This window comes from Microtus pennsylvanicus, chromosome 7 (assembly GCF_037038515.1).
Source record: "Microtus pennsylvanicus isolate mMicPen1 chromosome 7, mMicPen1.hap1, whole genome shotgun sequence".
Lineage (NCBI taxonomy): Eukaryota > Metazoa > Chordata > Mammalia > Rodentia > Cricetidae > Microtus > Microtus pennsylvanicus.
In genome coordinates this window covers 23935604-23963277 of record NC_134585.1, presented here as the reverse complement: position 1 = coordinate 23963277, position 27674 = coordinate 23935604, and the positions used below count along the sequence as shown (strand labels likewise).

The window sequence follows — 27674 nt, the reverse complement described above, 5'->3', positions numbered from 1 at the left end:
CCCATCAATAGTGACTTTGTCATTCTGGGTCAATTGTCCTTCAGCCATTGGAGTGAGAACATAAGAATCACATTTCTTGAGAAGAAGCCAGAGAAAAGTGTTTTGATATTTAACTGGGGTTAGGCATGACCCCAGTATCCAGATAGAAATGGTTTAATCTGAAACCTTATCTCACTTCCTTTGTACCTCAAACACAGACTGCAGGTTGCTGACCTTGGCAGAGGGGTCAGAGGCCAGTGGGACATCAGGAACATCTCCTGCTTTGCTCCGGTTTTACTCCTCTTGACCAAACCCAGGTGAAGGTCATGGTCTTCCACCAGCAGCCACTTGCACAAGGCTAGTCCAAAGCCATTTGCAGAAGGCTAGCCCAATGTCACTGCTTGCTCTGGTGATCAAAGCCACCTTCTGCATCTTTCACAATACACAGCAGAACCAATCTGCATCCACCCCCAGCAGCCCGCAGCTTATACCACTCTCAATGCCAGCAAGCCCTGACCAGTCATTTTGGGGGGTTTGGGTTTTTCTTTCTTTTTGTATGTTTGTTGTTGTTGTTGTTGTTGTTAATTTCATGTGTACGTGTGTTTTACTTCTTTGTATGTCCATACACTGTGTACAAGCCAGGTTCTAGAAGAGCTAGAAGAGGAAGCCATATCCCCTGGAACCGGAGTTACAGTTATGAGCCATCATGTGGGTGCAGGAAACTCAGGCCCACTTCTAAGGCAGCCAGTGCTCTTAACTCCTGAACCATCTCTGTGGTCCCTTCTGTTTTGTTTTATTCTTTAAACCTGTGAGATTGTAGGTACAAAATTCACCAATAAATAGATTAAATTGTCCATCTTAAGACTTGATTCAAGCTGGGCATGGTGGCTCTTTCCTTTAATTCCAGTGCAGGCAGGTGGATCTATGTAAGTTTGAGACCAGCCTGGTCTACATACTGAATTTCAGGCCAGCCAGGACTACAAGATGAAACCCTGTTTCAATAAATAAATTGATAAATAAATAAATATCGATGTATACTAACATCTTGGTAGAAGATTAGGCAGAGCCATGTGGGTGCATTTGTTCCTTTAGTCCTAGCACTTGCGAGGCAGAGGCAGGCGGATCTCTGTGAGTTTGAGGCCAGCCTGGTCAACAGAGCTAGTTCTAAAACAGCCAGGGCTACACAAAGAAACCCTATCTCAAAAGAAACAAGAAGATTAGACAGAAGTAGTCAATCTGTGGTGGCACATGCCTGTAAATCCCAACCCCTGTGAAGCAGAGGCGGGCAGATCTGTGAGTTTGATCAGCCTGGTCTACAGAGCAAGTTCCTAGACAACCAAGGATACACAGAGAAACTGTCTCAAAAACACGCAAGGGAGGGAGGAAGGGAGGGAGGGAGGGAGGGAGGAAGGAAGGAAGGAAGGAAGGAAGGAAGGAAGGAAGGAAGGAAGGAAGGAAGGAGAACCAATAAACATAAAGATAAAATTCTCCAAGCAGTGTCCTTCCCAGCAGTTGTAGTTGTGGCCTAAAGAGTGGGTATGAACCAGGGATGGCGGTGCACTGGAGAGGCTGAGGCAAGAGGACCAAGAAACAACATCAAGTGAAACAGATAATTGGAAGCTGAAAGGCACAGATTCCCATGGCAGCTGAAGCCAGGAACTTTCTAGGCAGCCTACTAGCTGAAAGGAGAATGGGCAGCCAGGAACTACTGCTGTCAATGGACTCACAGCGGGCTTGGGACTCTTTGGTCATGCATGATGTACACGCTCATCCATCATACATGCTTCTTTGTGAATAATTCTTGCATTTGATGGGTTTGGCTTTTTAGTAAAAATGTTAACTGAACACTTATTCAGTGGTATTGGGACAGATAGGACACTTGCTTTGATTTTGTCTCTAAAGCTCTGTAAGTTGAAAGCTTAAAAGGAAGCTGGGGGGGGGGAGGGGTTGTAAATATCTTAATTCTCTTTACCAGAAAACTTAATAGCGTGAAGGAAAACAGCCATTAATTTCTGTTTCATTATGACACCTGAAGTATATTAATTGTGTTTTGATTGCTTCTGGAACACTGAAGACTGATGGAGGAACTTTGATCACTCACTTAAGGGAACGAGTATTTCAAGCTTTGTGTATTTTTAGCTTTTTGTTTAAGCTTCAACATTTAAGGATGCTCCAGTTAGTAATTTGTGTGTGCAGCTGGCATGTTGGAGCGGGGGCTGAATGGCTTACAGAATGCCTTTCTGTCCTCCCAGTAGCAGGGATAATGAGGAAATGCACAGACGGGAGTAGAATAACACTTCACAGCAAAGTGACGAACATAGAACAATGCAGACCCTTAGAAAACCAGAGCAGAAAGCCGCCGTGTTTATAGGTGAGAGCAGAGGTCTAGACGCTGACATTCTTGCCTTGCCGCAGTACGTCTCATCGCAGACAGGCTTCCTCCACTCATTAAACAATATTATCTTCAAGCCGGGCGATGGTGGCGCACGCCTTTAATCCCAGCACTCGGGAGGCAGAGGTAGGCGGATCTCTGTGAGTTCGAGACCATCCTGGTCTACAGAGCTAGTTCCAGGACAGGCCCCAAAGCCACAGAGAAACCCTGTCTCGAAAAACCAAAAGAAAAAAAAAAAAAACAACACTTGCTGTGCGCGCCCGGCATGGCTAACCAGTAACAACTAAAGGTGGGAAAGAGTATCATGCAGCGATAGAGGGTCACTTGGAAAGGCAAAGCTGAAGTATATAAGAAGAGGGGCTCAGGGGCAGGAGAGACAGCCAGTGGTTAAGAACACTGGCTGCTCTTGAAGAGGACCCAGGTTTGATTCCCAGCACCCACATGGCAGCTCACAACCAGCTGTAACTCCAGCCCCAGGGAATCCGATGCCCTCTTCTGGCCTCCACGGGCAACACTGCACAATGTTCTGTACAGACATACATGCAGGCAAAACACCTATACATATAAAATGATCATTTAAAAATTGTAAACGGTAGCTGGGCGGTGGTGACGCATGCCCTTAATCCCAGCACTTAGGAGGCAGAGGCAGGCGAATCTCTGTGAGTTCAAGGCCAACCTGGTCTACAAGAGTTAGTTCCAGGACAGATTCCAAAGCTACAGAGAAACCCTGTCTTGAAAAACTTAAAAAAAAAATATTTGAAATACAAAAACAGGCACCTGCTGTCTTTACTGACCACAAGCCCCTTCCAGAATTTCGAGGAGCTAACCCTTGATTTAGACATTGTCACTTTATGGCTTGGGTATTATTTTCGTGCTAAGCCATTTTTCTGAAGTGCTTTATGTTTTGACCAATGTATTCTTTCCATTATCCTCCTTTGCTCTTTTTCTACTTGTAGCTCCTCAGAGAAATTTTGAGATTGCATTCAAGATGTTCGACTTGAATGGAGATGGAGAAGTAGACATGGAGGAGTTTGAGCAGGCAAGTGGCGCGGGCTTCCTTTGTTCGCATTTCTTAGCCAGTGGGGGTGAGCGATGAGTGCCGGCTGGGGTGAGAGCGGAGACAGCCACAGTCTTAGGAAGAAAGCTCCCCTTGCAGGCGGAGGCCACTCTTACCAGCCCTCAAAACCAACCCTTGGCAAAGATTGAACAGATTCCCTGCATTCCCTTGTTTCATACCCACTCTGTATGTGATGAGTCACTCTGGAATATTTAGATGTTAAGAATTTGCTATCACATGTACTCACTCGTAGGTGGTTTTTAAACGTAAAGCAAAGAAAGCCATCCTACAAACCACAGTCCCAGAGAATTTAGACAACAATGCAGACACTAAGAGAGACTTACATAGATCTAATCTACATGGGAAGTTGAAAGTAGAAAAAGACAAGATCTCCTGAGTAAATTGGAAGCATGGGGACCTTGGGGGAGGGTTGAAGCGGGGGAGAGGCAGAGAGGGGAGCAGAGAAATGTAGAGCTCAATAAATATTTGCACATAGGGCTGGAGAGATGGCTCAGTGGTTAAGAGCACGAGATTGTCTTCCAGACGACCTGGGTTCAATTCCCAGCATCCACATGGTGGCTCATCACCATCTGTAACCCCATCCTTGGGGATCCCAAGACCCTCTTCTGGCCTCCCTGAGCGCCAGTCACACATGTGGTATACCAGCATATATACAGACCAAACACCCGTATAAAGTCATTTAAAACAAAAGAATTTTTGTACAGCCCATCTAGAGTGTAGAAGTATGGGGTTTTAAAGCCTACTGAGATGCAATGTTATTGTGAGGATGACTGCCCTGCTTGTATGAGAGGTTCTGCACCCCACACCCACCCCAAAACAGATCCTCTTCTCCCAAAGGCAAGTCCTCCAGGAGGCTTCCAGTCGCAAACATGCCAGGCTTCCTGAGTCAGAATCCTGGCTCTCCTTGCTGCCACTACTCAGCTGTGTGTATGTGCCTTGGTCTCTTCAGCTAGGGAATGGGGATCACAGGACACAGCGCCTGAGACTGCCGCTTTGTGCAGCTGTAACCTCCCTTGTGTTTCACTGCCATGAGTCTCGGGGTGACGATGTGATTCTGTTGTAGGTTCAGAGCATCATTCGCTCCCAGACGAGCATGGGCATGCGGCACAGAGATCGCCCCACTACTGGGAACACCCTAAAGTCTGGCTTATGTTCTGCCCTCACAACCTACTTTTTTGGAGCAGATCTCAAAGGAAAGCTCACCATCAAAAACTTCCTGGAATTTCAGCGAAAACTTCAGCACGATGTTCTGAAGCTCGAGGTAGGTGTTGCCTGGACTAGATAACTCTCCGTGTGCACACAGAACTTCGGGGTCAGGGGCTGAAACTAGAGGTAGGTGTTACCTGCACTAGGTGACCCTCCGTGCCTGTGTTGAGACTTTCTTACAGTCTCTCTCTCCAGCCATGAAAACTGATGGGTCTAAGCCTTAGGGTTGGTCTGTCAACCAGGAGCATATGGGAAATGACATATTCTGCAGGAACTGTCATGGCAATCGTATGGTTCTAGGGCTTAAACAAAAATGAAAAGGATTAGAAACCTTAGTTGTCTTTGGATTCCCCATTTAAGGAGGAAGAAATTTGGATCAGAGCATCCCTACCCCTCAACATGTTTTCCAGTTTTATGTTTGTTACATGGAAGGCATCAGAATATAGAGAGGAGAGGAGATAATAAATAAATAGCCCTTTCTAGCGAAGTTTGCAAGGATGGTAACAGCTGGAAACACAGAATGTCAGAATGAAGATCTCTGTGCTGAGACTTGCAGAAGCGTCTCACTGTGCTTGGAGATTTACAAGCTCATTTTTCCATCAAAATGTAGTCAGTCACGCTGTTAGGCCCCAGACACCCACCATAAGAGTGCTGATGTTTTCACAGTGTGTCTTACCCAAGTGGGTTTGGGTTTGGGGCTATTGATTCTATTCACAGCGTTCATCAAACACCTTCTGCACATGCTTTCTGTCTAGTGACAAAAAGTCCTGATTTTTAAAAATTCCTTTGCAATCTCCTTTTTCCAACCTAAGCCCTGCTTTAATATTATTTGAAATTTCAAAACACTAAATGATGGCCATTTAATGCTCATGAAAAGAACGGTGCTTCATTTTAAACTCTGTCTGTTTCTTCTCTGCACCCTGATTTTCCCATTCCTTTAATTTCCCATCCCCATCTTACTCAGTTATGACAGTTTGCAAAATCACAGGCTAATTCCAGGTATCTAAAAGAATGCTGTCTGATACTCAGGATCTGGGAGAAAGAATAGAAGGGTGAATAAAATATTAGATCAAGCTTTAAAATTTATTATTGTGCTCATTTTTAAGTGATCTAAAGAATAATTATTGCTGGGCGTGATGCACACCTATAATCCTAGCACTTAGGAAACTGAGGCAGGAGGATTGCCATGAGCGTGAGACCAGCCTGGGCTATATAATGAGTTTCAGACCTGCTTGGGCTACATTGTGAGACCCTACCTCAGAAAATAAAACACCAAGCTGGACTTAGTAAGGAACACCTGTAATTCTATCCTTCAGGATGCTGAGACAGGAGGATCAGAAATTCAAGGCCATCTTTAGCTACATTTGAAGGTCATCCTGGGCTACACTGGGCCCAGGAATAGATTTCTGCAGTCACCCAGCACTTCTTACGGAGGCCTGCAATAACTAACATGTGTGGCACCTGTGTTAAAGGTCCACGGAGCAGTAGCAGAACTGCTCTAACCCATCCTAACTCCCTTGCGCTGACGAAGAATGCACAAGACTTAGAAGCAGTAGAAGTAGCCGAGTGTTAGATTGCAAAGGCCCTTCCCCACTGCGTGCAGAGGAATACATCAGTCTAGTAAATCACTGGAAAGATCTTAACAACAACTGAAGCTAATTACGTACTCAGCTCTCATAGCCAGAAAGTTCATCATACTACCTCAGTTTTTAATTTTTATATCTGTTTATTTGTATCTGTGGGGCTGAGGACCAGAGGACAGCATATGAGAGTCACTGATTTTCTTTCAAAACACCATGTGTATCCAGGGCCCTTACTCGGGTCATCAGGCTTGGTGACAGGAGCCTTTACCCTCTGAGCCATTCTCCAGCCCATGTATTCCAGTTAGGTGCCATTTTGCTTTATTTATTTATTTATTCATTCATTTTTGAGAAGGTCTCACCATGTAATTCTGACTGACCTGGAACTCACTCTGTAGACCAAGCTGGCCCCGGTCAGGAAGTTCCTCCTGCCTCTGCCTCGCCAGTGCTGTCACTGAAGGTGTGTGTCACCATGCCCAGCAAAGTTTTGCTTTCTTTAGTCGTACATAGAGGACTGTCTTCCAAAAACAACTCAGTGCTCTGGCTTTTGCCACTTCCCTTGCCACAGGAAACTTTGAGATAATGGAGTTTGAACTGGAACTTCTCAGAATAGAGAAAACTAGTCCTTTAAGCCTTAGGACTCGGCTTTGTGTAAATGCTCGTGTTAACACAGCTTGAACATCAGTTATCCAAATGTTTGGCCACAATGGTGGTTTGGACTTTTAATTTACTTTTCCTTTTGGATTTTGGAATATCTGCATGTGTGTAATGAGATATCTTAGGATGGAAGTTTACATTGAACTGTGTGTTTTGATGTCTAAAATATATATACTAGAGATGCTATGACTATATATAGCTTGTGTGTGCATATATATGCATATGCATCATGCTGTACCTTCGTGAAATTTGTGTTCTAACTGAAATATTTCAGTCTATTCCGCATAAAGAAGAAAGTAGTAGACCCCGTCCAAAAGTTTTTGTATAAGACTTTGTGTGGTCTAGACGTTACATCCTATAACCAGATCCATGGAATGCACACCACACTGGTCTTTACAAACATCAGAACATCTGGCAATTAAACAGCTTAATTTCTTAGCTTTATAATCATAATTAAACACAGAATACAATCTCTAAAATGCAGTTACAGGACAAAGATCCAAGTGTGGGTACTTAACGCAAACTTGAAAGAACAATACAAACCCAGAGGGCAGGGCAGGTGGCTGCCAGGCCAGAATTTAGCTGAACGTCCCTAGCAACACAAATGAGAGTCTAAAGAGGCAGAGCCCAGGACTCTGAACTTTCATTCTGGGGCTCGATAGAACTGAAAGCCCACTAATATGTTAATTGGCATTGGGATAAAAACATACAGAAAAACCAGGCGGTAGTGGCACGTGCCTTTCACCTAGCACTTGGGAGGCAAAGGCAGGTGAATCTCTATTGTCTTTGACATTGACTTAGGGTTATTTATAGGCTTTGGGCCAGGAAATGCCAAGGTAGTTCCTATTTTCTAGTTAGAAGGTCCTCATATGAGGAAGCCAACAGATGCTTTTTATTGGGGGGGCAGATTAATATTAAGTGTTGTGTAAATAGTTATTCATCCTGACTCCATTCTTCCCACATGATGATGAAAGATCTCTGTTTCCACAGCTTTCTTTACAAGCTTTCGCCCATCAGCGCTGTGTCTTCCCGCCTAGATATGTATCCCTTTGAGGAAGTGGGATCAGCCGGCAGACTGTTGGCTCTGGCACTAAGAGGCCCTGGCTAAAACTTCACTCCTGTACCTTCCTGACTGTGATATGTGATGAGTTAATTACTCTCGGGGTCTCTGCCATGGTGTCTACTGTTGTTTTGTGTTGTTTGCATGATCCATGTGCCAGTGGCCTTAGGCAGGTCATAGTCAGTGGCACAACCATCCCAACAGAAAGTCCAGAAAGCTTTTATTTGATTGTGGAATCATTTTCTGAGAAGACATCTGGAAACAGCAGCAATTTGTGTTTGTCTGAAACACTTTTAATTTCTTTTTTCTAAGTTTGGGTGATTTCTCCCTTCACTGAGCATGAAATAAAATGTCCTTGTCACACTAAGAGGCAAATGGAAATGATTAATAAATCTCAATACCTTTGGTGTGGGCTTTATAATTCCATCCTTCCTTCTGCCTCTTACTAGTTTATTTCATGGCTTCTCTCCTTTAAAACTTGAGATCAAGGAGATTTATGAGTCTGTTTAGCTGGTCCTCTCTGCCTTTTTCTCAGAACAGCAGTTTTGAAAGTAAAGAAGGTTTTATCCATCACTGTGCTTTTCCAGAAGGCTGAGAGAATGAGAAGTCTGTGAGCTAAACTCCTGCTCTGGCCTAGACCCTTTATGTGTATTAACTTGTTCTGAGACAGGTTCTCTTCATGTATCCCTAGCTAGCTTGGAACTCCCAGAGATGAGCGCGCTGCTGCCTCCTGAGTGTTGGGTTTTCAAACCATGCACCCCTACGCCCAGCCAACCCTTTTTAATTCTCACCAGCTCTGTCGAGTTGGTAGCTGTAACCAGATCATAAGTGTAGAAGCTGAAACTCCAAGAGGTGGAAGTCATAGCTCCTTGAGGTAGTATCAGGATCCCACGCCAGGTGCGTGCCACGCTTACCTTCAGACTTGGTTTTCATTTATTTATTTTTCTCTTATCCTATGCTAGGGTTTCTATGGGACTCAAAACATTTGGATTTTAGGGACAGAAAAAGATCAAAGTTCTGCTATTCTGCCTTCTCCAACAGTCCATTTTTCTGGCCCCTGCTACCCGGGACCACTCTTAGGATGAGAAGAAATACTCTGCTGTCTGCTGTTTGTAAACTATTGCCTAAACTGGCTCTGTAGTCCTGAGAAATAATTAGCTGATTAAACTCTGAAATGTTTGATGCTCTTGAATTCGGATGGCATCTGTTCCTTTCTACCCCCTTTCTATATTGAGAACAACACCAATCCGCTGGGGATGGCTCAAGTTAAGAGCACTGGCTCCTCTTTCAGAGGACCTGGACTCAATTCCCAGCACCCACATGGAAGCTCACAATGTCCATATCATAGCTCCAGTTTCAGGGGATCTGACACCCTCTTCTAGCCTCCAAGGGCAACAACCAAACAAATAGTACACTGATATACCTGTGAGCAAACACCCATCACATAAAATAAAATTGAATTAAAGAAAGAGAAAGAGAACAGTAGCAACAAAAACATGGCTTTAAAGAAACAATGTAAAAATGCAAAGTTGCTTTCTTAAAAACTCTTTTTAGGTTAAAAATTCCATCTAAGGCTACCAGAAGCTAGCGAGTTCAGTTCCTTGGAGACAGGTGCCAAGTCGAATTCAAGTTTATATATTCATTGATTTCTTGAAGAAAGAAAAGTGTCAATCAAAGTGAAAGGTAGAAAATTCTTTGAAAGATTATGGTTAATTTTAATTTGGGGGGAAGGAGCTGTCATGTCAGAGAGGAGTAAAAACTAATTATACAAGAATAAAGACTGTAACTAGAATCTACAACAAAGAAACTGGTGGAAAAAGTTGTGGGTCTCTGTGGATGCTACATAGCCAACCGGTCACACTGTGGTGCCTCAGGAGGCGTGTGTGTCAGTTACCAGCAGATAAATCAGGTACCTACCTACAGTTCCTACAAGTCAAAGAACAATGGCTGCCTTGTGTTTCTGGTCTTTAAACAGTATAGACATTAACTACACTTATTCAATAAGAAAAAAAATAAAAGTGGGGCATAAAAAATACGTTAATTCCCAACTGTCAATAGAAACAGAGAGGGCCACAATGACCTGGGGAGTAAAGACGCTTATGATCTGGGTTCGACTCCCAGGACCACGTAAAGATAGAAGGAGAGAACTGGCTCCATGTGTCCTCTGACCGCCACGTGTGCACCACAACTGTTGGGCCTCACACACTCATCATATACACACAACCATCACATGCAGACACATACACAACATACACACAATCATAATTAACTGTTAAAAGTAAGAGTAGAAAAAATGAGAGTTAATTTGAATTTATTGTTGTTATATTTACTCTCCTCCTACTCTAAGAGACCTGGAGATTAAATCCAGATTCTCAGGCTTGGTGGCAAGTGTGTTTGCATACGAAGCTGTCTTGCTGGCTTGTTATTGTTTCAGTGCTGGGACCTAACCTTAAACCCGGACCATTTGAGTGCTCTACCACTCTACCACTGTGCTTCTGTTTGTTTGCTTTGTTTTGTTTTTGTTTTTCGAGACAGGGTTTCTCTGTTGCTTTGGAGCCTGCCCTGGAACTCGCTATGTAGAGCAGGCTGGCCTCAAACTCGCAGAGATCCACCTGCCTCTGCCTCCCGAGTGCTGGGATCAAAAGCATGTACTACCAGCACCCAAGTCCAGCTGTGAATTCCATGACAAGGGTTGACTCTTTTTTATTTGTTTTTACTTTGGCATTTTGAGACAGGATTTCTCAGTTTATCTCTGGCTGGTTTGATACACATATGTCGACTAAGCTGGCCTCAAACTTGTGCCTATTCTCCTAACTGCCTTCCAACTACTGGGAACTACTGGGTTATAAGCATGTGCCACCAGGCCTGCAGGTCTAGAGTTGACACTTTTTTAATGATTTATTTATTTACTGTGCAATGATGTTTTACCTGTATGTATATCTATGTGAGAGTATCAGATCCCCTGGAACTGAAGTTACAGACATTTGTGAGCCACCATGTGGGTGCTGGGAATTGAACCCAGGTCCTCTGGAAGAGCAACCAGTGTTCCTAACCTCTGCACCATCTCTTCAGCCCCTAAGAGCTAACTCTTAATTACATGTAAGAAAACAAAATGGGGTTTTCATTGGGAGTGCTTTCTCTTTTATTTGTCCTTTTGCTTCTACAAAGCAGAATATAGGTAATAATAAATTGATAGTTTCTTATTCGATCCTTGGTTTTAGCTTATATTTTTCAGTAAAACGTACTTTGCTCCTTTAAGTATTTATAACTGTAACAAGCAAAGTTTATATTTAAAGGTTGGGGGGTGTTTGTTTTAAGAAAAAGAACATATTAGGATAATAATAGTAGCAGTCTCCTCTCTTGTAAAATACAACTTTAATATTTAGTTTAAAAGGTAAAGGTACTGGGGCTGGAGAGATGGCTCAGTGGTTAAGAGTATTGCCTGCTCTTCCAAAGTTCCTGAGTTCAATTCCCGGCAACCACATGGTGGCTCACAACCATCTGTAATGAGGTCTGGTGCCCTCGTCTGCCCTGCAGACATACACACAGACAGAATATTGTATACATAATAAATAAATAAATACTTTTTAAAAAAAAGTAAAGGTACTTTACTAATAATTTTTTCCTTTGGGAAGAAAGCATGTTCAACATGAACTGCTTTATTCTTGTCAAAGTGTTGAAAGAAGACCAGAACAAGCATTTCCTTAAATATAAAAAGGGAGCCGGGCGGTGGTGGCGCACGCCTTTAATCCCAGCACTCGGGAGGCAGAGGCAGGCAGATCTCTGTGAGTTCGAGGCCAGCCTGGTCTACAAGAGCTAGTTCCAGGACAGGCTCCAAAGCCACAGAGAAACCCTGTCTCGAAAAACCTATATATATATGGGACTGTGCTGCTTTCACCAGAAACTGAGATGTCAACAGAGCATTACGGATCATAGGGCAGGGGCTGGAGACGTGACTTGGGGACAAGAGCACTGGCTGTTCCTCAAAGGATCTGGGTTCAGTTCGCAGTACCCACAAGGTGGCTCGCAGCCATCCTTACCCTAGCTCTAGGGGACCAGATGCCCCCCTCTGGCTTCCGTGGATGATAGGCACACTCATGGTGCACAGACATAATGCAGGCAAAACACCCATACACATGATACTAAAATGCAAAAGCAAAGTGTAGGGAAATAGGAAAATCAAACTTCCAATATGTCTTTGCCCTAGGAAACTCTTTCTGCCACTTAAACAATTTGATTATTCCGAACTAATGTCCATTCATATGTATATGCACATGCATACTTACATACATATACATGTATGTGCTCATATGTATGTGTATGTAGCTTTATTTTTTTCTCTTTCAAGCTCTTTATTTTGCTGTCTCATTCCTTAAATCTGTAATACTATCCACAAAAACAGTCGGCAAATTGGATCGGTTGCATGAGCCACACACACTAGCAGTTAACCACAGAGCTGGAAGGTTTTTGTTACTGTTGCTGTTGTTGTTGTTACTGTTGTTGTTTTGAGCTTGTTTGGTTGGGTTTGAATATATATATATTCAAACAGGATTACATACATACAGGATCTCACACTATTAGTATGAAAACTTAGTATGTACACCAGGCTGTCCTGGAACTCATATAGATCCACCTACCTCTTGTTCCCTACTGCTGCTACTGCTGGGATTAAAAGTTTGTATAATCCCTAGTGTCAGAGAAATGTGTCTGTACAAGTATGAAGTGGGATGCGTAGCTCGGTCTGTGAGGTGAGAGGACAGGCGTCTGCTCGAGGGCGTCTTCTGAGTCACCCTTAGCTCTGAGATGCGTCCGCCTGACAAGCACACTGGTTTGTTGTCATTCATTCTTTGCCCTGGCGTGGGAAGGATGAGAAGAGGCCGGCAGCGGGAGTAACTCTGGGACCTCAGCCAGGAAAGAGTGACGGAGAGAATGACCTTTCTTACTAAGATTGTCCCAGACCAGACTTGAATTGATGGCTCTCCTGGGAGTTCTCCTGTACCCTCTGCTGGATCTGCAGAAATGCAAGAGGGGTGTGCAGACAGACAGACAGACAGAGAGGAAAATAAGTGAGTAAGATCAATGAAGTGGAGCCTGTAGGTTTCCCCAAGATCTAGATGGACCTCGAGATAGACTAAATTTGGCCTCCCAACCAGCCTTCATTTGGACCCTTGCTAGTCATAGTGACACAGACCTGTAATGCCAGCAGACAGGAAGCTAAGGTTGGGCAGCCCCTAGTGTGAGCTGTGCGTCCTTCCTAAAGTAAAACAAAGTAACAAAGCATGAGAAAGCTTAAACAAAGTAATAATGTCTAGGGCATCTTTAGATGTCAAAGGAAATGCTTAGAAAAAGAACAGCAAGCTTTAACTCTAGTCTGTTGGAGGAGTCTCTGGAGTCTAGACAGTGTCTTAGGAGCCAGAGCCAGCCTTGCAGTACCTCGTGAATTAATAATACATTCCACACACCCCTGTTGACTTGATGCTCTGAGCAAATGCCACATTCGAGGATCCTATCTTCTTCTGAGTTCAGCTAGTGGCATAGAAACGGACGTTCCTGAAGTCTCCCTCACCTCTCGTTACTTTTCTTATGGCTGTCTTCCCTGCCTCCTCTCCCACTCTCTCCTGTTTGCTTTCTGTCGGACTACCCCACAGGGTCATGGATGTCTTTTCTTATTAAAGCGTAGGCTAATGAAATGTAAACTCCTGCAGTCGTTTCTTAGAGAGAAAGATGTGACAGCAGAAGAGACAAAAATGCATCGTAAAAAAACAGAGCAGCTGCAAAGATGGGAGGAAGTGAAGATGGTGCATCCTAGAGAATAAAGAAGATAGCAGCCGGCTATGAAGCACTGTGTGCTGAGTGGGGGGGGTGCACGTCTCATCCGTGATGCTCTGTGGTTCAGGAAACGTACCAAGGTTTAAAAGGGAAGCAGTGTGATCAGATCTGGGTCCCTAGAAAGATCTACTGGTACCGTGTAGATTAGCAAAGGGAAAGGGCTATTCGATGGTTTTAGTGTTTACCCAAAGAGAAATTAATAAAGTAATCTTAGGAAAGAGGAGAAAGGAAAGGGTTAGTTTGCGAAATCCTAAGTGAAAGGTATTTCTGGATTTGGTGTCTGGTACAGGAGAGAAGAGGAGAGGGGAGCTTCTAAAAGCAGCACTTTCAGAGAAGCGCTGAGTTCTGTTTCGGTCATTTTCAGGTTGGTGGGTTTTGGGGTGGGCATGAGACAGGATCTCCCTAAATAGGCCACTGACCTCAAGCTCATGATAGCTTCTTGAGCACTGAGATTATAGGTATGTGCCAAAGTGCTTGGCTCAGGCTGAAGTGCTGATGGGGCATCTCAGGTTGGTCAGGAAGTGGTTGGGTACCTGGACTTGGCATTCTGAGTAATGGCACAGTTGGAGATGTAGGTAGGGATAGCCAGTGTATGGCCGCTGTGGGTATAGGAGCCCAAACAAGGATGGTCAGTGTCCCTAAAGAATACAAAGAAAGCCAGGGGCAGGATTGCTGCTGTGCAGAGGGAGGAAGGGGAGCCTGGGAAGGATGGATCTCTGTGAGAGCACCCCTGTGTCCACGGGGAGAGGTGCAGAGCCCCCAGCCTGGGAAGGATGGATCTCTGTGAGAGCACCCTTGTGTCCACGGGGAGAGGTGCAGAGCCCCCAGCCTGGGAAGGATGGATCTCCCTGAGAGCACCCCTGTGTCCACGGGGAGAGGTGCAGTGCAGGGGTGAGGGCTCAGGACACCTGGCAGGGCAGGTGAGGCCACTGTGAAGAGGCAGCTCTAGGAGATGTGGTCATTTTCAGTGTCACATGCTTAGAGAGTTTTCCTTGGCCTCTCTGTTCATTCGTTCATCCATTTATCCACTCATTGGGGGAGGGTGTCGATTGTTTTTGCAAGTTTTCATGTATACACTTTTTTTTTTTTTTTTGGATTTTCAAGACAGGGTTTCTCCGTAGTTTTTGATTCCTGTCCTGGAACTAGCTCTTGTAGACCAGGCTGGCCTCGAACTCACAGAGATCCGCCTGCTTCTGCCTCCTGAGTGCTGGGATTAAAGGCGTGCGCCACCACGGCCCGGCCTCATGTATACACTTTTTCAGGCTGACCACTCTTGCCTCCCACTTCCCAGCCACCCCATTCACTCTCCCTGCAAACCTGTTGAACATTCATGTTTCCTCCCTTTGTTTTGTGACCACCAGGATTAGCCAGGGGCCATCTACGTGGCCATGGCTTTGGAACTTGGTGAACTTAGCACAGGATACACAACTAAAAACAGGGATGTTTGTCCTCTCCCAGAACCTGGCAATAGCTAATCGCTCAGCAGTGGGGGTCACTGTGGTTTATCTTATTTTGTATATGGGTGTTTGGCCTGTATCCATGTGTAACATACATACCTAGTGCCTTTGAAGGCCAGAAGATATCAGATCCCCTAGAGCTGGAGTTACGGACATTTGTGAGCTATTCTGTGAGTGCTGAAAATTGAGCACAGGTCTTTGGGAAGAGCAGTCAGTGCTCCTAACCACTGAGCCAACTCAGCAGCCCCAATAGCAGTGGCTTTTGAGACGAAGCGTTACTGGGTAGCCCAAGCTTGTCTTGAACTTGTGGTGGTACAATAGCCTAAGACAAGCGCATGCCACCTGTTTAAAACCGGTCTCCCCCAACTCCTGTCCACTGATTCATGAGGCAATGAAATATCTAACTTGTTCACTTTTTACCCCCCAGACTATGTTTAGCGTAGACTAGGCACACGATAAGTATTTCACTATAAATGGAATAACCTATTAGAATAACTGGTATACAATAACAATGTCTGTATTTTTTTAATGGATTTACGTTTTAATTTTACTTCTCTGACCTTGGAAACTGTGCTGGCTAGTTTTATGTCAACTCGACGACACAAGCTAGACTCATTTGGGAAGAGGAAACCTTAATTGAGAAAAAAAAAACAACACTGTCCCCAGCAGATTGAATTATGGTGCATTTTCTTGATTGATGGTTGATGTGGGAGGGCCCCGCTCGTTGTAGGTGGTGCTACCCCTGGGGTGCTGGTCCTGGGAGATATTAGAAGGCAGCCAGGCAAGCCAGTAAACAGCACCCTCCATGGCTTCTGCATCAGTGCCTGCCTCCAGGTTCCTGCCCTGTTTGAGTTCCTGTCCTGACTTCCCCAGATGGTGGCCTGTGATATCAAACTGTAAACTAAAATAAACCCTTTCCTCCCCAACTTGCTTTCTGTTATGGTGTTTTACCACAGCACCAGAAACCCTCACCAACACAGGAACCTTAATTTGTTGTGCAGGATGGAGATAATGCTGGCATTCCTGAGGCGGTATCTAGCCTCCCTTCCGCACTCGCTGCCCGTTTCTTCATCCTCACACAGGCATTGACCTGTCATTTCCTTTGCTGACTCCTGTTCCACAGAATGCCCTGCCACAGCCTGCTAGTGTCTCCTGCATGTCTTTAATTGTGCAAAGAGGAAACGCGGGAGGATCAGCGACCTGGACTTCCTGGCACTGCTGTCCATTCTTAGTCTGTGCAGCTCTGCAGCCTTTAAAGCTTGGCAGATGATCAGAAAATGGCCCATTTACAGCCCTATGTTGATAGAATTTTTTAATGTCCTAGATCAGTGGTCCTCAACCTATGGGTTGCAATCCCTTTGGGGTCAAGTGACATCAGATATTTACATTACAATTCATAACAGTAGCAAAATTACAGTTATAAAGTAACAATGAAATAATTTTATGGTTGGAGGTCAACACAACATGAGGAACTGTATTAAAGGGTCTCAGCAGGGCTGGAGAGATGGCTCAGTGGTTAAGAGCATTGACTACTCTTCCAGAGGTCCTGAGTTCAATTCCCAGTAATTACATGGTGGCTCACAACCATCTGTAATGAGGTCTGGTGCCCTCTTCTGGGCATACATGAACACAGAATATTATATATATTAAATAAAGGGTCTCAGCATTAGGAAGGTTGACACCACTGTCCAAATGATTTCTAAGTTGTTTTGGTTTTTTTTTTTCAACTCCAGAATTTTATGGTTCTGGGTAGAAATGGAGCCTGTGGTGTGTGAGATAGAGTCAAAAATCTTCTTTTGTTGTTGTTGTTTTTTTTATTTTTATTTTTTGCTTGTTTGGTTTTTTTGTTACTTTGTTTGATATTTGAGACAGGGTTTCTCTGTGTAGCGTTGTCTGTCCTGGAACTTACTCTGTAAGACTGGGCTGTCCTTGAGCTCAGAGATCCGCTTGCCTCTGCCTCCTGAGTGCTGGGATTAAAGGTGTGCACCACCACAACACAGCTAAGAGTCAAAATCTTGAGCCTCTTTTTTCCTTCTTTTAATTTCTCCGGTTTGTGAAGACTCTTAGCTCTAGTCCTTCATACCTGAAGAGATGTTGGAAACAATACACAGCATAATACCATGTCAGTAATTTTCAGTATATTCAACTAAAGAAGAAAATGAGGTATATTGAATTCATTGTTCTGGAAGATACTGGTGAACTCTTTTGATAATATTTTCAAATTTCCATGCAGATATCTTTTTTTTGGCTCCCCGTCGGGGAATCGAACTTCATGCAGATATCTTACAATGAATGATATTAGAAATTAAGAGGCGGGCTGGAGAGATGGCTCAGAGGTAAGAGCACTGGCTGCTCTTCCAGAGGTCCTGAGTTCAATTCCCAGCAACCACATGGTGGCTCACAACCTTCTGTACTGACATCTGGCGCCCTCCTCTGGCATGCAGGCAGAGGCAGAATGTTGTATACATAATAAATAAATAAATCTTTAAAAAAAATAGAAATTAAGAGGCAGCGTGTGCCCCTGTAGTCTAGCTGCTCAGGGGTTTGAGTCAGAAATGTGTAAGCCCAGGAATTCAAGACAGCCTGAGCAACACAGTGAGACCCTATCTCTAACAAAGAAATAGGAGCTGGAGAGATGGCTCTCTGATGAAGAGCAATGGCTGCTCTTTCAGAGGACCCAGGTTCAATTTCCAGCACCAACATGGTGGCTCACAACCATCTGTAACTCTAGTCCTAGGGGTTTTGACACCCTTTCTGGGCTCCATGGGTGTGCATGTATGCACAGACATACACATATACATAAATAATCCTTTAAATAAAATAAATACAATAATACTTTTCTTAAAGAAAGGATTAGGGGAGCTGGAGAGATGGCTCAGTGGTTAAGAGCATTGCCTGCTCTTCCAAAGGTCCTGAGTTCAATTCCCAGCAACCACATGGTGGCTCACAACCATCTGTAATGAGGTCTGGTGCCCTCTTCTGGCTTGCAGACACACAGACAGAATATTGTATACATAATAAATAAATAAATATTTAAAAAAAAAAGAAAGGATTAGGTGGTCACTTCCTCTTTACTGGACATTGTATAGAATTATCAATATTGAAATTGCTGTTATCATTTCTCAGGATATTAGTACATCCTACTCATGTATATCTGCATGCACACACAAATGAAAAAGTGAATGTGTTCATTTAATTTGGCAGCTGTTAGTTAACCATTATGGTATGAGAAATGGCCCTAATTAATCTGCAGTCACTAACTTGCAGCATAGATCAGCTAGAAAATTAATGAGGTATATTGGGTTCATTATGCTGAAAGATAGGAATTGATTGTTTTGCCAGCCTAAAACAGCATATATATAATCAGAATTTGCAAGGGGCAGGAATCCGGAAGCAGTCTAGCTGAGGGCTTGACTGAGCCACAGGCTCCTCTGGCAAGCTCGCTCACACAGCTGTAGGCAGAAGGCTTCGGTTCCTTGCTCTGTGAACCTCTTCATAGATGCTCAGGATATGGCAGCGGCCTTTCACGGGGCTCAGAGAGATGCTGGTCCACTGCTGGAATGGGTACACAAGCTTGTGAGCATTAGGAGAAGGGGAACGCCGGAGGCCGTTTTGCTATCCACACCTTCCCCAGAGTACCATGCTGTCTTTCAGAAGGCTGAGCCCAGACCAGTCGGTTCCAGTGGCATGCTGCCTCCAGTGCTGTCTCATGCACTTGGCCCCATCGATGGGGATTTATTTGAGATGGCTCATGGCCTCTCTGTGGTAGCAGTGACTAGGGAAGTGCATTCCTTCACCCCAGATGCTACTCTGTAGGAGCTGAGCACTGCACATGGCTCTCTTCTCCTCGATCCTGAAAGGCCCAGCCCTGTGTGATTATGATCCAGGCTGCCCACATGTGTATACTTCAGGCACGGCCCCTCCCTTCTCCCAGAACAAGGTCTCCCTCCGCAGCTTCTGCATCCACAAGGAAACCGCCTCTCAACCTCTGTATTGAGTCTCCCCTGCTGTTCCTAGGACGAGAGCCTTAGAGAGAATAAGCAATCCCCTATTATGCTGCACACAGTGATTTGTGGCTGCCGTTTACAGCACACATTTTGGGCACTGCAAACAAATGTCATTTCACAGTCAAAGCAGTGTATAGTATGCAAATATTTTTGTGCTTGTGATTTGTTTCCTCAATTTGAGGAATATATCAAGATTACTTTGCAATTGTAGGGGTTTTTTTCTGCAATATTTGTAGCCAGTTTGGGATATTCCTACTGTGACGCCTTGATAATGCATTTAAAACCCAACAGATTCCTTTTTAACTTCTTGTTTGCGGAATTATACTCTCATAATATGTGGAATATGATGCAAAAAATTACAAAAACATTAGCGTGTCATTTAGTGACAGCCCCCAGATATCTGAATTATTTTATTCCTTTGACCTAATGAATATCAAATTTTAAGTTACAAGTTACCTATTTGGTTATACTCTTGTATAAGCTCTAGTTATTCATCTAATGGAAACCCTTACGTATCCAGGATACTAACCCAAGGAAGTGGAATCAAGTGCACTGCCCACCAGGCCCTCCCATACACTGACGTAGATTTTGTCACGGGGTGCCTGGCATCGAGGTTTTAGAATTTGAGTCTGGAGTAATACTGCAACTTTTTTTGTCAGCTACTAATCTCGTCTTCTACTTACTTCAGAGAGCTCACACAGCAGCTTCTTTCTTGTGTCTACCAGGAACGGTGGGGAAATCTCTCCTCAATTATCGCCAAGTTTGTCTTAGCGAATCCTGGGGCATATCCGTGGATCTGAATTCGGCTCTGGAGTTCACTGTTAATAAACAGCTTTCCAGTCTGGCAGTTCAGTACCCGAGGGAGCAGTCTCTTTGATTTTCCTCACTTCTATGTGTAATCACAGGTGTGATGTGAGTGTGGTTTTTGCATTCGGTTTCTGCCAGAGAAATTAATAAGCCATGGACGTGTTTGGTGAGGTGAATAAGTCCGTTTATCTGAACGTGCAGTCGTTAACGGGCCAGAGCTAACTAGATTTTACGTGTGCACTGTCAGCTGTGCCCAGGAGCCTGCTCTCCATAGAGGAACCTAAGTTCAGTCTGGAATAAGGGGACATGGCCTTCCGGTCCTCACTAAACCAGACTTTAGAGGCCATACGAAAAGGCTCACCTTCCACCCCTGGCTTTTCCGTGGTTCCCAAGGCCCATCTGTTAGCGGACTCGGGGGCAGATGCTAAGGGCAGAGTGCAGGCTACACAGTTGCTCCTGAACTGTGCTAACTCTGTGTCCAGCCCGAGGACTGATGGCTTTAAACACTGGACCTGCCTGCCTCCGTGTGCCCTCATTAGCTGGTAATTCGGGACAGAAGACCAAGCAGCTGTTGCCACGGTGACATAATTTTAGTGTGTTTATCCAGTGGGTCCTGATGAAATGTATTCATTAACATCCCTTCTGCCTCCAAACTAAAACCGGTGCCCATCTCCTCAGGTAACGCCAGTCGTGGAGGTGACAGGGCTCGTTACGGCCTCCCCACCATGTGGCAGCCAGAGCAAAAAGGCAGGAATTGGAATTGTAGTGAAGCTGTGGAGTGACCGACTATTAACTTCATCTTGTGTGTCTCAGCTAGCCCTTTAGATCAGATCCATGCAAAGCTCCAGACGGCAGAGAGCTCTAGGAGATGGCGGAAGTGGCTTCAGTCGCCGCCACTGCCTCAGTTACCTTGTCCCGGTCATTCCCTTTGACATAGCCACAGCTGCCAATATCGTAAGACCCAAAGAAGACTTTGAAAGGACCTAAGGATCAGAGAAGTATTATTTCAGACATGAAAGCATTCTTCTAGATCCAGCAAAAGAAAAACCTGTGAGGAAGAAGTACAGAATTGCCTGACTTTCCTTTAATAAAGGCTTAGTGTTGGCAGCGAGGCCGTGGAGCCACCATAGTCTTTCAGGTAATTAGAGTCACACTGAGAAATGTGTATGAAGTAGAAAGGAACTGAAGTCTTCAGTCCACCCGTTCCCATAGTCTCTGTCAGGAGCGTCACCTCCAGCTCCATCTGCTCTCAGCGTCAGCTCTTCTGCATGGGCCACTCGGGACCATGCCAGTAGGCCCTATGTAACTTCACCTCTGCCTCTTCCTCCTGGTCACCTCAGGCCAGCCAGTCTTCCACCCAGCGGCCTTTGTACTGCCGAGCGCCTGCGGTGACCTTCCTTCCTCCTTCACCCACCTTCCTTTTGTCCTCCTCGCCCAGTTCCTTCCTTCAATGGAAATGCAACCTCACTTCTTCATAGAGGCCTGTCCTGACTCCACCCTTCCACTCCGAGATGTGTTCGTCACCCATTTCTCAAGCGCGGTGTCCATTTTCTTCACAGCACTCAGCTATGTAACCATTTCATTGTTTGTTAAAAGCCTGTCTACAAATGACCTGTAGGGACCTTTGAGAAAGTGGGGGAGTCAGCTCAGTTTTCAGCAAGGATTTGTGTACAGGTGCAGGCCTGTGCAAGCCCTGTTTCTACACCCTGCCTCTCTGCGCCTTCAGTATAACAAACCCCAGTGTGAACCAATCAGACTTTTTCCACAGGAAACTGGACACTGGGAAGAGGGATAGCTGCCCTTCTTGTAAATGTGTTATAACAAGTAAACTCTGAGATGGTTCAGAGGTTAGGAGCACTGGCTGTTCTTCAAGAGGTCCTGAGTTCAATTCTCAGCAACCACATGATAGCTCATCAACTGTCTATAATGAGATCTGGTGCCCTCTTCTGGTGTGCAGGCATACATGCGGCAGAATACTATATACATAATAAATAAATCTTTAAAAACAAAAACAAAAAGACAGCTCCAGGGAAATCTCTGCTGTCTGCTGTGCTGAGACAGGAGGAGGCTAACAGAAAACTAGGGCTGGGTGACTGCAGAGAAGTGGGCACCCAGCCTCTCTCTCCTTCCCTCGCTTGCCCTTCCCCATCTCTGGTCCACCTTCATCTCCTGGGGCTCTGAAATTCTTTTTTTGCTGAGGCCAGCTTGTTTTGTTTTTTATTATGTACACCCAAATAGAAGCTTGAAAGCAACTAGAAAAGCTAAAAATAATGACCTCAAAGCGTGCACAGGCTTTACAGGGCGAGGCCCCTGCGATCACAGACCTCTGTGGACCATACACAAACTTCAAAGCCTTTCAAGTGCCCAGCGAACAAAAATAATAGTTAAGAGAGTCTTAATTAGTCAGTGACTTCTCACATGACCCTCCTTCTCAGATTTTCCTTGGTCATCTGAAGAGCTTGACTAGCCAATCAGTGGCTAGCTGAACTGGGGGCAATTCTTTTCTGTTTTTCCCAACTGTTATCATAAAAGACTCAAGGAAACTTAGGATGTAGCTCCATTGGTAGAGCACTTGTCTGGCGTGCAGGGAGCCCTGGTTTCCGTTACCCAGCAACATGTAAACTTAAAAGTGAGGCAGAAGTGATTTAGAGCCTCCCTGGGTACAGAAGACCCTATCTCAAAAATAGAAGGCAAAAAGAAGATTAGATTAAATTATTTTCCTATTCTCAGAGAAACACTGTTCTTTTGGGGGGGACTGGGAGTGGTTACACTTGGGGAGACAGGGTTTCACTATGTAGCCCAGGCAGCTCAAACTCTGTATCCTCCTGCCTCATCTTCTTTTGTACTGGGATTTGAGGCCTATACCACTACATCTTTCTTACTGAAAGTGTTCTGGCCTTTCACCTGCCATGTTTACTCTGTCTTGTTAGCTTTTTCCATAATAGCTAATGATAATGAGCTCACTGCCTGTGGAACGGCTCTCTGGATGGTCAGAATTAAGGGTGGTAGGATTAGTCTATCGTCGTGGAGCACACTCTGGAGGCACAGGCAGGCGGATCTCTGTAATGCTGTCATTTCTCTAGCGCCACAATTGTTCTTCATGTCTCGGTTTGGTGATACTATCCCTGTAGAAAGCTGCAGTCAGGAGCTGTTTTTCATAACGTCACCTCCTCCTGGGTACACACTGTCTAACTTACAGCTACCTAAGAAGAATTTCCGTTCTTCTTCCTCCTTATTCATTAGGCGCGTGCATGCTTGCATACTCTCACAGCCTCGGTTACGGGCCTGATAAATCTTTGCAATGTTTGTCGTGGCTATAATCAAGCCAGCAACATGCATCCATGTAAAATAATTTAGAAGACCCCCAAGATTATCTGGGAAGCTGCCTTAGTCAGTGCACAAACAGCAGAACCCCTGTATAAGTAGACACGAGCTGTTACACCTCTGTCAATGAGCACTGTGGGGCACACATGAGGGAGCAAATGGGAAGAGCTTATTCTCACTACCCCGCACCCCATTAATGTGGGGCCTGCTTGGAGTAAGTGCAGGGTTTAGGGCTTATTCTTACAGCTCTGGCTTCCATGAATTTACCGAAGCCGAGTTTTTAGAAAGGGAGTTTATGATTCAGCCTTTAATCCCAAGCAGAGTTTGCTCTTCCCCACCTCTTCTCCCTCTGTCTCCTACATGCAAGGAATTCATGCGAGCCATGGGAGGGGGGATTCATGTGAACCATGGAAGGAGGGTAGATCCATGCAAGCCATGGAGGGAGGGAGGATCCATGCGAGCAATGGAAGGAGGGTAGATCCATGCAAGCCATGGAGGGAGGGTAGATCCATGCAAGCCATGGAAGGAAGGTAGATCCATGCGAGCCATGGAGGGAGGGTAGATCCATGCAAGCCCTGGAAAGAGGGTAGATCCATGCAAGCCATGGGAGGGAGGATCCATGCGAGCCATGGGAGGGGCAATATTAAAAGTATTATTTCTTTGTTTTTCTTTCCTTTCTCAATCAGCTTTTTTCTGTTACATTTTAAAATGTATAACTTGATAATTTCACACACTTGTGTAATGTATTTTGATCGTATTCATATATACCCCTTCCATCCTTCCTTGCCCTGCTAACCCCTTTGGACCCCTCCTTCCCAGAACAGTCTCCCTTACACCCTTGTCATTTTGTTTCTCTGTGACCCACTGAGTCTGATTAGCGCAGCCTGTTTGAGCATGAGTATGGTTTGGTTTTGGTTTTGGTTTTTTTCTGACGCATGGGCACCTGACCAGGGGCTAATGAAGAAAAGTGACTCGCCCTCCACTGCAGCCAGCAGGAACTAACTGCCCGTCGCTCTTCAGCCAGGGGTGGACCTCACGAGCCCCTCCTCCAGTATTGGCTATCTTTATAGAAGATGTTATATTTCTCTTTAATCGTAGCTGAAGGGATGCTAGAGAGATGGGTCAGTGGTTCAGAACGTGTGCTGCTCTTCTAGACCTGAGTTCAGTGTGCGGCCCCCACATCAGGTGACTCATCACCTGTCACTCCACTCCAGGGTATCCAGTGCCCCCCTCTGTCTTCCGTGGGCACATATAAACACACATGGTATACATCCACACAGATACACATAAGCAAAAACAAGAATAAGATATGTTTTTAATGTAGCTGAAGGTAACAGAAACAAACTAATCCCAGACCTATTGCTAATGCTATTCCTCCTGGCAGCTAATGTTTCCTGAGCTCTCAGCTTGTGCCCGGCTGATTACTGCCACACTTATCAAACAAAAAAGCACAAACGTTGGAGGGATGCACCATCATCTTCTCCCAGAGAGAGAAAAGAAAATGCCGTGGAGCTCACCATGACAAAAATAACTTCTTTACTTTCTGCGTAGTAAAAATATTTAGTTACATCAGGAGCCATGCCAGGATTTTTTTCCCTGTCAATAACTATCAAGCTTACAATATTCCTCTAGGCTGAGGCTTTTAGTACATGGCATTCTTATGCAGACACAAAAGGGAAATGCAAGTAAATAAATTAATAACTTGGTCTAAACTTGCTCTCATTCAGGAGCCAGCACACCTCTGAGTGTCTTAGCCTGACTCGAGCTGACCGGCTGGCTTATCCCCCACACGCTGTTGTCCTCTGAGCCACCACAGCTCTGTGCTGATGCAGCCTTTGAAAGGAAAATCCCACTGTCACCTGGGGTTTTCCCCTAAGCTGTTGACACCCATTCTGCCAGCTTCGACTTGTTTCTGCAGGCAGTGACAATGGCACAGCTGCTGCCTAGCCAATGACAAGCTTCAGAAGTCTACTGATTTCAGTTACTAAATGTAAGACTGAGGACAGCCCAGCAGTTAAGAGCCTGATCTTCCCAGCTCCCATGACAGGCAGCCTACACTCACCCAGAATGTTGGCTCTAGGGGATCTGACAGCCACTTCTGGCCTGTGCAGGCACCAGCACTCATGTGTATACACACACACAAACACACAGTTTAAAGATTAATGTTAATAATAATAATAATGGAGCTGGAGATGTGGAGATATATATATGTGTGTGTGTGTGTATATATATATATATATATATATATATAGTATTGATTTTTATTGAGCTCTACATTTTTCTCTGCTCCCCTCCCTGTCTCTCCCCTCCCCTTCAACCCTCTCCCAAGGTCCCCATGCTCCCAGTTTACTCAGGAGATCTTGCCTTTTTCTACTTCCTGAGATATGGATTGTTTACCACCCTCTTTGACCGCATGAATCTGGGAGAGTGGGCCTAAGAATGAGGCCAGCTAAAGTCTCATGCAATAGCCAACTTTATTCAGAGCATCGGAGAATTTATCCTCTGAGGGCTAAGAAGAGTCCCGAGTAAAGCGTACAATCACAAGGAAAGCAGCACGTAGCAAAAACATGTTTTTCCATAGAGGCACACGAATAACACCAGCTGAAGTGAGCTCGCTCCCATCCACTGCACCCGGGAGGAGCGTGAAAACACATTCAAGAACAGTTCTGTTTTGAAGAAACTGAGGCTACAAGACCCTTGTTTTCTGGGAGTTTTCTCCCAGCACTCAGAATTCTCACAGGACTCCATTCTTGGACAGAGTCCCGACAGTGGCTCAGCAGTTAAGAGCATGTACTGCTCTTGCAGAGGACCTGAGTTCAGGCCCCAGCACCCATATTGGGTAACTTACAACCACCTATAACTCCAGCTGCAGGGTGTCAAGTGCTTCTGGACACACACAGAGAGACACATGCACAGAGAGAGAGAGGAGAGAGAGAGAGAGAGAGAGAGAGAGAGAGAGAGAGAGAGAGAGAGATACACACACACACACAGGATTTCAACACAGTAATAATTCTTACAATGTGAAGAACTATCTAAAGGCATTTGCAGACAGAGCTCAGTGATAGGATGCTTGCCATAAAGGCATAAGGTCCTGAGTTCAATTCCCAGCAATATAGACTAAGAAGTTCCAGACCATCCTGGGCTGTCTGGTGAAACACAAGCTCAAAAAAAAAAAAATTAAGTAAAAATATTTGAGAAAAGATCAATCAAGGTAACTGTACATCTTTTATCTAATTTAACCTTCACAGTAATCCTAGGAGAGAGATACTGTCATTGTACCCATGTGATAGATGAAGTAGCCGAGGCCCGGAAGGGTTAAACGGGTTGCCTAGAGAAACACAGTTGGTATTTGTCCAAGGGAGAACAAAATCAAGTCCTCTGACTGCCGTGCTGGTTTCCTGCTGCCGGGTTCCATTGGATTCATTGCCAGCCCTCAGACAAACAGTACTTTTGATGTGGATGTGGTGGGGGTGGTGATAGAGAAGATAGAGTCGTGTAGAGTGTTTCCCAGGGGTCATCTGTTCCAGTGGCCAAATGAAAGGGCACCCACAAACGTCTTCAGTTAAGTGTAGATTCAGTTTGCTAACTCAGATGAGTGGGTCTTTCTGTGTTTTGATCAAAACAGTCTTACTTTCCAAGTGATACAGAGTTATGCTAATGATTTACAGACATCTATCCTTGCCTGCATTTTATAAAAATTGATGACATGGTAGAATTTTGGAATAGCAAGTGAAAGAAAAAACCAGAACCTTGCTGATGGATTCTTTTGGTTCTCGCTTTAGTGAATAAATGTACCTGCCAGTCTCACCTAATTTATCACCCCAGCCGGCTTCCAGATTCTGAGTACAAACTGTTTTACTTGTGAAGCCTAGCACTGCCGTCCTACCCACAGCCTCCCTCTTGCTGTTGCTGATCTCGGCTGTCCGCATGGTTCCCTCAGTCTTGTTGTTTGTGAACTGACCCAGCAAAGGCGAGTGGTCCTTTCTAGCCAGCAGAGCCCACACCTCGTCGTCTCCTTGATGCTCTAGGGACAACTATAACATCCCCCTGGCCCTCGGGAATAAATGCCAATTCTAAAGAAGCCATACCATCACCCCTTAGGCCTACCATAGTCTCTACTGCAAAGTGTGTCTTAGGTGCCCATCTGGTGATTAATTGGCAGCTAAATTTTATAAGACAGAGACATTCAACCAAAATTATGTAATGAGCTCATGCTATGTGTGTGGCATAGCAAATAATATAAATCCCATGCTCTTCCTCCAAGAAGTAGCTAATCCTGGGCTGGGAGGTGACCAGGT

At 44.9% G+C, this 27674-nt stretch overlaps 1 protein-coding gene across 3 annotated transcripts in view; it reads left to right on the top strand.

Moving 5' to 3' along the window:
• The window catches only part of Micu1 (mitochondrial calcium uptake 1), a 135175-nt gene that overhangs the window by 74475 nt on the left and 33026 nt on the right, over positions 1-27674 (top strand). For all 3 annotated transcript variants that reach the window (XM_075980194.1, XM_075980195.1, XM_075980193.1), the window contains exons 7-8: positions 3328-3410; positions 4513-4710. In XM_075980194.1, coding sequence (XP_075836309.1) covers positions 3328-3410; positions 4513-4710 — 281 coding nt within the window. The remainder of the gene's footprint in view (positions 1-3327; positions 3411-4512; positions 4711-27674) is intronic.